General features: G+C 37.2%; 1 protein-coding gene across 1 annotated transcript in view; it reads left to right on the top strand.

Annotated features, from left to right (window-relative positions):
- The first annotated feature begins 553 nt into the window (after positions 1-553).
- Positions 554-10,029, top strand: part of SYCP1 (synaptonemal complex protein 1) — a 152,338-nt gene continuing 142,862 nt past the window's right edge. The window contains exons 1-6 of the mRNA XM_056139140.1: positions 554-658; positions 1,671-1,752; positions 1,929-1,978; positions 2,137-2,193; positions 4,146-4,310; positions 5,239-5,306. Coding sequence (XP_055995115.1) covers positions 554-658; positions 1,671-1,752; positions 1,929-1,978; positions 2,137-2,193; positions 4,146-4,310; positions 5,239-5,306 — 527 coding nt within the window. The remainder of the gene's footprint in view (positions 659-1,670; positions 1,753-1,928; positions 1,979-2,136; positions 2,194-4,145; positions 4,311-5,238; positions 5,307-10,029) is intronic.

The following is a 10,029-nucleotide window of genomic DNA, read 5'->3' as shown; positions in this document are numbered from 1 at the left end:
ACCCACTGTTGCCCCCCCCCCCGTCACCCCGCAGTCTCCCCGTCGGTATCCCCCCGGCGAGCCGAGCCCAGGCCTCGCCTCGCACCCGCGCACTCTGTCTACCGTCAACCCCCCTCCCCACCAGTGCCCCCGCGTCGTGCCTTCCTAGTGGACATGGCTCTTTCCCAGCATGAGTGCCTGTTGAATCTCACACCTGTATCTCCTGCGATGCCTCAGCGGGTAGGGGAGAGCCCTTCCCCCCTCCCCCCCCCCCCCCCCCCCCCCCCGCTTCGGGAGGCTTCCAGAGCCTTCCACCCTGGTCCTGACACGTGCGCCTAGCCCTTCAGTTTCCCCTGCGCCGTTTATGTACACGTTGCGTTTTTTTGCTTGTCTCTTGGTGTTCTTTCGGATCACCCGCTGGGGCGTGGGGCTGGGGTGTGGGGTGGCTGGGTCGGGCCCTGCGTCGAGCGCCCGACGTAGCTTGGAAAATACCGGTTAGTGTACTGGGCGACGTGTGAAATTCTTTCTCTCGCCCCTTCTCCTGAACGGTACATAAGGAACAGCAAGAGAGAAAATGGACAAGGCGAAGCCCTTTAAGTTGTTCGTGCCGCCAAGGTTAAGTAGCAGTCAAGTGTCTGCAGTGAAACCTCAGACACTGGCAGGAGAGGCGAATTTCAAGGTAAATTTGCATCTAAATCTTACTTTTCAGTTTTCTTTAGAGTCAAGGGTTATTTTTTCCCCATGATATTTTACAATTACTTTTTTCAGTAGGTATGGTCTGATTTAGACGAGAATTTCAAATTGCTTTGGACACGTATATGGGCATCATTCAGTTGATGAAATTAAATTTCCTCGAAAGAATAGAACTTACCTATATATAGCAGGACTGGCTGATTTTAGCCCTTCTCCCTTTTAAGTAATGCGAGGCAACTCATAAAATATATTATCAAAGAGTACTATGTATTAAGGGAATAGTGAAAGAAGATAAAGAAAATTTGGGCAAATATATTAACCGTTAGTAAAAATTAACAGTATCTTTAAGCTTAAATTTTGTCACTGAGCTTCTTGGTTAACAGGATAAAGGAAGTTACTTCACTTATATAGTAGGGTAAGAAAATGTAACATATTTCCCAGGCAAAATCGCTTTTTTCACTTATTAATTCTTATGTGAAGCTTTATATCCAATAGATGAAACAATGGATGTTTCAATTTTATGTGCTTTAGAAAAATCCTTATGGCTATGAAGTCTAGAGGAGTGTAACATTAAAAATGCTTTTTAGTGAGGCAATTCTTATGTCTAACAAGGGAAAGGTCATAATAAGGTTGAAATAAACCAGTGTTTTAGAATGCTCATTAACATTACTTATAATTCTTGAATGCTTACAAAGCATCGATTAGATGCTTTATGGTCTTGCCTCATTTTTTATCTAACAGCATTTTTTTGGTAGAGCATTTGCTCATTTTTGTTTGTTTTTATGTTTTTGTTTTTGCTTTTTGGCCACACTCTGTTGTGGTTTGGAGCTACCCCTGAAACTATGCTGGGGGCTCCTTAAAGCTATTACTGGAAACCTCATAGAGTGGTTGATGTGTTATTAATTTGAGTAGTTGTATATTGCTTATGTAATTATGTTATACTTTTACCAAATAATATGGGACAATTTGCTTAAAAATTTCTGTATCTTTTTTTGTAGTCTTTTAACAGGTGTATTGAAGATTTTGGTTTTCCATTTACTGTCACTGATCTTTCCAAAAATGGGGAAAATACGGCTTCAAGTAAGACTGGAAAAGCAATAAATCACCTTATATAGAAACATTTTTACATGCACATTGTTAATAATGAAAATATACTAAATATAATTTTAATAGTATTAACAATATTATGGTTAGATATAATACAATAAAAACAATGTTTTAGCATATTTAGTACCATCTGTATTTTTTTCTTTCAGCTTCTGCTTTACAAAAAATTAGCTTTTTGCCCATGTCCATGCTTGAACAGGTCAGTTAATGTGTATATAATCTGTTTAATTACTGTATTGCTTGATTGAGAAAAAAGTAATTTTTTAGTTGTTGAATTATTAGTCTTCATTATTAATTGCTTTTTGAAAACTATCATCAAAAATGATTTCTTATGAGAAATATTTACACATCTTATAGGTTGATAATTCTGACAGTCGTCACAACCAGGAAGCACCTAAAGACTCAGATTTTGAGGTCAGAAGATTTCCCATCCATATTTAATTTCTTACACTTGGAGATCATTAATTTTTATATATCCTTTGAAACTTCAAAAAGATTAATATTTATTTCAAATGCATCCTTTAAACCCATGTTTTCTTTTTATTCTTCCTTTAAAATTGCTGAAACATTAGGCTTCTGTGTATTTGTGGGAGATAACAAGTATTCTGTCTATAGGGGAAGTTTAATTTTAATTTTAAACCACAAAAATAAGAAATAGAGGAGATGGGTATGTATATATCATCTATCTATATACAAATAAATATATGTTATTGGTGTTTTCATAATATATATAAATACTATATGTATTATGAAATGACCAAGAATAAAACCAATATTTTAATATATTACATATATTTTATGATATATGTTATGAAAAGACCGAGAATAAAGTAATATTTTATAAACAATTATTTAATTTTATTTTTTTTGCAGGTGCACACCTGGTGGTGCTCAGGGGTTAATTCTGACTGTGCTCAGGAATCACTCCTGTTAGGGTCAGGGGAACATATGGGATGCCCAGGATCGAACCCAGGATAGCTGTGTGCAAGGCTTTGATCATTAAAGCATACTTACTTATAGTATGAAATAGACTAGAGTATGGCAGTTCCATCTCCCACACCACAGCCCTCTCATGAGGGTCCTGGCAGCCCTCTGATGTAGGGTCAGAGCAGCACAGCATCCTTGGGCCCTTGTATTAAACTACTGTCCTTGTTGGCTGAGAATTGCAAGGAGTGGCTGCCCTCGGGCCTCCTGTGCCTACTCTGGAGCTTTTCCCTTCAAAAGGGGGAAATTTTGTGGTTTAGTATCACTGTATCACTGTCATCCCGTTGCTCATCGATTTCCTTGAGCAGGCACCACTAACGTCTCCATTTGTCCTAGCCGTGAGATTTTAGCAAGTGCCACATTGGAGGTTCTTTCAGTGTCAGGGGAATGAGACCTATCATTGTTACTGGGTTTTGCCATATCAAATATGCGATGGGGAGTTTGCCAGACTCTGCTGTGGTTTAGTATAGTGCTATATATTTGTTGCTATGATTGTAGTATCACAGAATGTTTTTAAAAAGTTTTTTGAGTTGCTGGAGTGATAGCACAGCAGGTACGGCATTTACCTTGTATGTGACCGACCCAGGTTTGATTCCCAGCATCCCATATGGTCCCCTGAGCACCACCAGGAGTGATTCCTGAGTGCAGAGCCAGGAGTAACTCCTGTGCATCGTTGGGTGTGACCCAAAAAGAAAAAAAACGTTTTTTGATAGTAGAATTTACCAGCAAGCAGAAAATCAGTGTGATTGAAAAATACCTCACAAAGTGGAAATGTATCACGCGGGAAATCTACATTAAGTCCAAATAAAACCCACAGGCTAAATGAGAGATTGTTTTGCTCACTATTATATTATTATTATTATTTTTTCTTTTTAGGTCACACCCAGCAATGCACAGGGGTTACTCCTGGCTCATGCACTAAGGAATTACTCCTGGTGATGCTTGGGGGACCATATGGGATGCTGGGAATAGAATCTGGGTTGGCCATATGTAAGGCAAACACTCTACCCGCTGTGCTATAGTTCCAGCCCCTCACTATTGTATTTTAAATTAGATTTTAAACTTCATATCCTCTAGTGAATCCCCAAATTGTATAGCCAAAGTGTTCAAGACTACTACTGAAATTTATATATTTTGTGCAGAGATTTATTTTAGCTTTTAACCAACTAAATTCCCCAGTTAACAGAATTACTTCTAACTTCTGAACTAAGTGCATTTTAGTGATTTTTAAAGAGCTAATATACTTTCAGTTTTAAATTAAGGCATGAATGGAAGAGATTTGTTCTTAGCTTGCTCATGGCTGTTTTTATTAGGTAGCTCTTGATTGATTGCAAGATCTGTTGCAAATTTCAACAGTAATCTTTCAAAATTTATTTTAATAGAAGTCAGAGCCAATGAGTATACTGTATTCAAAACTTTATAAGGAAGCTGAGAAGATCAAGAAGTGGAAAGTTAGTGCAGAATCTGAACTGAAGGAGAAAGAAAATAAATTGCAAGAAAACAGAAAGATAATTGAAGCCCAACGAAAAGCTATCCAGGAATTACAGGTATAATATCTGGATTTGAAAATATAGAACAGTAAATATTGACATCACATTATTTAAAATGGAGTATTTGAAATTAAGTTGGGCTTGCTATAGTAATGTGTATTTTCAGAATGGTATTATTTTAAGTTTCATTTATATTTTGTATCATTTATACTTTGAGATATTAGTTGCCTTTCAACTTTAGGATGAATCACACAGAACTGAACAAAACTTAATGCAATTGGTGAGGGAAATAAAATACTTTAGAAATGTTAAGGAAACAATTATTTTTGACAAAGATTGATTTAATGAGTTTAATTTATTATGGTTTCAATTTTTTTGTTACTGATGATGTTTTATGTAAATAAATTATTGCATTCAAGTATGATATTTGTAGAAAAAATTAAAATTTGAAATGACTTAGCTGCAAAAATGATTTAGCTTTAATTTTGTGACATTTTGGAGGAAATTATTTCTTTTTTTGCTTTTGGGGTCACACCTGGTGATTTGCAGGGGTTACTTCTGGCTCTGCACTCAGGAATTACTCCTGGAGGTGCTCAGGGGACCATATGGGATGCTGGGAATCGAACCCGGGTCGGCCACATGCAAGGCAAATGCCTTACCTGCTGTGCTATCTCTCTAGCCCCGAGGAGGAAATTATTTTTAAAATGTAAATTGGTTTTGAATGAAGATGAGCTGCCATTTAAAAACATTTAGGGAAGATATTTTATTAAAATGTCATTTGATACTTTTTTGTATATTATTTGGCAAGTTTAATTTTAGAGTGATTAAAAAATGAGACCTGAATTCTTTTGGGAAAATTGTTTTTGTGTGAACAAAGAATTCTTACAGATTGTGGTGTGTTACTGAGGAACTACTGATTAATAATTATATTAATATTTCTGCATTGCTGAGCAAAATGTTATGAGCTGTTCTGTTTTACAAATAGTTTGAGAATGAAAAAGTAAGTTTGAAGTTAGAAGAAGGAATTCAAGAAAACAAGGAATTAATTAAAGAGTGAGTAGTAATTTAATTTGTTTTTTTTCAAAGTTATTTTTCTTTCTAAATTTATTATTGAAATACATTCTTTGGTTACATCTTGAGGTGGTTGGGGAAACCCTCTTCTGGGAACCATGTGGTGTAGAGTATCAAACTTGCAGACACAGTTTCTGTCTAGCCTTTGTTTTTTTTTCTTTTAATGTAGGAATATTGCAATTTATTCAGCCATTGATTAAGCTGATTGAAGTGGTCATGAACTCCACTCCGCTCTAGCCTTTGAACCATCTCCTGGGCCTAAAATAACTTTTGATGGTGTATTAAGAACTTATGTATTATATAGCATCAAGATAAATGTAGACTTCTTTCGTCATGCTATGAAAAAAGGATAACATCTGTTTTACTTTCTTGCATTTAGCAAAACTGGTCATAAACTTCTCATTTTGTAAAATGTCAGGAGAATCCATTACTTGTATAATAAAAGATAATCTGATAATTCTGTGTCTGTGACTGCCAATATATCATTTACTTTTTTGCTTTTCTATTATCCTAGGTATAGCACTTATGAAGGATTCAGTTCCAATATCAAAATCTTATTTCTGACAGTGATACAGTAATTTTTTCATAACTTTGGCCTACATTTTTATTATCATTTATATTTTTCCTTTCCTTTTTTTTGTAATGGCTAAGTCTTACTTTATCACATTATTCAGATCACATCATACTGAATTCATTTTATTTTATTTTTTTTGGGGGAGGACATATCTGGTGGTGCTCAGGGGCTGCTCCTAGCTTGGTGCTCAGGAGACCATGTGGTGTTGGGATTGGACTTTTTTTTTTTCTTTTTTGGGTCACATACAGCGATGCACAGGAGTTACTCCTGGTTCATGCACTCAGGAATCTCTCCTGGAGGTGCTCGGGGGACCATATGGGATGCTGGGAATCGAACCTCAGTCTGCGGCGTGCAAGGCAAACACCCTACCCACTGTGCTATTGTTCCATTCCCTGGACTTTTTTTTCTTAAAGCACATTCTCAACTCATTGAACTATCTCTTTATCACATGGACTTAATAGAGAAATGTTTATCTGCCAAATAAATACTGAAAAAAGTTATGCATAGTTTCATAAAAAGTGCTAATATTTTTATTCCTATTTTAAGTATCCTGCTAATACTGTTCTTAAAGGCCCATTACCGTCTCATTAAATTTGCTAATAAGTGAAAAATACCATTTCAACAATTCTTGTAGCACAACTGAAGGATAACCTATAGCATCTCAAATGCAATTTAAATATTACACCTCCATTTTTCCCTACTGAAATGAGTTTGTTTATTGAAGGGAAGAAGGTTCTAAAGCTATGCCTACTATATATTCTATCCTGGTCTTTTCTTTGTGGGGAGCACACCTAGCTCAGGGCTTATTCCTGCCTCTTCCATCCCCAACCCTAAAGCTCCCTCCCCTCAAGACTAGGTTACCCTAGTTCTATAGTGAAGATTCAAAGTTTTGTTACCACTAGTTATTATTCATTCCCTTCCTCCCTCCCTACCTTCCTCCATTTGTCCGTCCCTCTGTCCCTTCCACCTTTCCTCAGGTGTCACTCCTTCAGGGGGTGGGCATATGGAGTGCTGGGTCTTAAACCCAGGTTGGTCATATATGCAGGGTAATTGCCTTACCTATTGTACTATCTCTCTCACCCTGTTGGTTTTCTTTAAAATTTAAAAAAATTATAGTTTAGGTAACATGGTTGCAATAATGTTAAAGTTTATACTATTGACATATAAAGTTTCTGTATCCTACTACCATCCAAGAGCCCCCGACCCTCTACCACTGTCCCTGTGTCATCTCTAATTCTATATTTTTTCCCACCACCCCTTACCTCACTGCTTGGAAATCAAGTAGTTTTGTAATAGAAGCACAAGGATTTGTCATTATTCAGCAGTATTCATTCCCTTTTTTTTTTGTCTATTTATAGTTCACAAATGAGTGAGATCATCCAGTATCTGTCTTTCTTCTGACTTACTTTGCTTAACATGATACCCTCAAGTTCCATCCATGTTGCAGCAAACTGACTGATTTCATCTTTTCTTACAACTTAAGACTATTCCATTGTGTATATATACCACAACTTTTTTAAAAAAATTTTATTAGTGAAACACCATGAGGTACAGTTGTAGACTTACAAATTTTTGTGCTTGGATTTCAGTTATACAATGATTGAATACCCATCCCTTCACCAGTGCCCATTCTTCACCACCACTGATCCCAGTATCCCTCCCACCCCCCATCCCCCCATCCCACCCTACCTCTGTGGCAGGATATTCCCTTTTGTTCTCTCTCTCCTACCACAACTTTTTTATCCTTTCATTTGTATTGGTCCATATTAGATTACACAACCTGGCTGTTTCTTTATATACCACATATGAGTGAGACCATCTGGTATTTGTCCTTTTCTCTGACTTTCTTTGGTCAACATAGCCCTCTCTTCCTATCCACATTGCAGTGTAAGGCAAGATTTTATCTTTTCTTACAGTTGAGTAGTATTCTCTTGTGTATAATATACTACAGTTTTTTTTAATCATTTGTTGTTGGTCACTTGGGTTGTTTTTAGATCTTGACTACGGTAAGTAGCATTACAATAAAAAAACACTGTCCTCCCGTTGTTCATCGATTTGCTCGAGCGGGTCCAGTAACGTCTCCATTGTGATACTTCTTGTTACTGTGTTTGACATATCGAATACTTTCGGTAGCTTGCCAGGCTCTTCGAGAGGGGCGGAGGAATTGAACCCGGCTCGGCCAGGCTGGCTGCGTGAAAGGCAAACACCCTACTGCTGTGCTATCACTCCAGCCCTGCATTACAATAAACATCTATATTTATTTTTACATTGTTTTTGTGTTCTTGGGATAGAAGCTGACAAATGGAATCCTGATCATGTAGGAGTTCTGATTTTATTTTAAGTTTATTTTTATTAAAACACCATAACTTATAAAATTCATACTACAGTTGTTCCAAGCCTACAATGTTCCAGCCCCAGTCCCCCTTCTCTCCTCCAAACTCCCCTTCAACCAGCCAACTCATCCTTTGGGAAGCATATAAAAAATGTACTTCATATAGCTTGCTCCAAAAAATCTTGAAGGCAAATGGAATTATTAAAGAATGAATCAACAAAAGTCTCTTTGGATTGATTGCTATATAATTTTAACTCCTGTAGATGAAGACATTCAAATCATTTAACATAATATGCATATTCTCATTTACATAAATAAGTCTTCTACTTTGGCATCTAAAAAGAGTTCCACTTTGATTTTTTAGTTTTTTGCTTTTTTAAAATTTTACTTTTTATAAACTTGTTCACAGTTTATTACACTCAATATTACAACACCAATCCCACCACCATTACACCTTCCTACTACTACTATTTTGAATATTCCCAACCAAAGCCTGTCCCTAAGTCTTGCCTGTTATAAATCTAAAAATGATCCAAAAAAGTTTCCTTAGAGGAAAGTGTGTGAAGATTGTTGTATCTCACCCTGGGACCAGTAAGCCCTTATATACGAGATTACTAATGTGTCGTCACAGGTTGAGCCTGTATGCAAATTTTTTTTTTTTTTGATCTAGATTGGTTGCCTTCTACTTTACACCCTATCAAATGTGGTGTGCTACTCTTGGTACATCAGTGGCATAGAGTATGTGATGTCGTGCCACTGTAAATGCGACTGTGTACTCCAGGAATTCTAATATTTTAAATAGGGTAAGGTTACCCTTTTAAATAGGGTAACCCTATACAGTTAAATTTTTAACTGGAAGATGACTTTTGAATCTGAGGAATCTCTGCAGCTTGTTGATCTCTTCTGAGATTTATTTGTGAGTCTGGATCATGGCCAATTAATAAGCTTATATGGCACCAGAGGCAGTTTGTGAGTTGTGACTGCCAGGCTCCTGGAAGAACAGGGAGATGGAAGGGTCGCACATTCCCTACTCTGTGGAGCCTAGAGATTTCAGTCACAAAACCTGCATACCTGAGTTTTTCAGCAGATTCACTCATGGATGAGGCTTGTCTGAGCCTATGGAAATTGGCTGTGAGCATAGTGGCAGTTGAGTACTGGAGGTTTTTGATTACTGGGCCTCTGTTGGGGCAGGAAGGGACCAGATGGGGTGCCAGGTATAGAACCCAGATTGGGTTTGTGCAGGGCAAGCACCCTGCTTACTGTAATGTCCACCCCCCAACTTTTATATTTTTAGTTTTATGCTGTTTTCCACTGAAGCTAAACCAGAAACATTCCCAATAACTCTCAATGAGTTCCTTTTCACCACATCTCTGCCAAGAGTTGTTAGAGTTCTGGAATCTGTAGATATAAGCTTGTCATATATAATCTTTATTATTTTCAAGTATTTTAACTTTTGTAACTTTTTTAATGCAAGTTTTAAATTTATAGTACTGAGTTTTCTCAGTAGGTGTCATCTCTACATCTACTGAGCTAAGAGATATATTTGGGATTGCTTGCTAGAAACTTATGCTTTGAAGGTGGTACATTAGAAATATTCAGAGTAATCATTTAAAAGTCCAGGCATGGGGGAGATGGCTCAGGTGGTGAGCCCCTGACTGTATTAAAGTTTCAATCCCCCCATACCCCTCTGCACACACATATACACACACCACTGCCTTGTGTCTCCAAGTGCTTTTAGGTGTGGGTCATATAAAGAAAAGGCTGGAGAGATAGCTCAGTTCGAAGAATACTGCCTCATA

Source organism: Sorex fumeus, unplaced genomic scaffold, assembly GCF_029834395.1.
Source record: "Sorex fumeus unplaced genomic scaffold, SorFum_2.1 ptg000131l, whole genome shotgun sequence".
Classification (NCBI taxonomy): domain Eukaryota; kingdom Metazoa; phylum Chordata; class Mammalia; order Eulipotyphla; family Soricidae; genus Sorex; species Sorex fumeus.
This window is presented reverse-complemented; position numbering and strand designations above follow the sequence as displayed.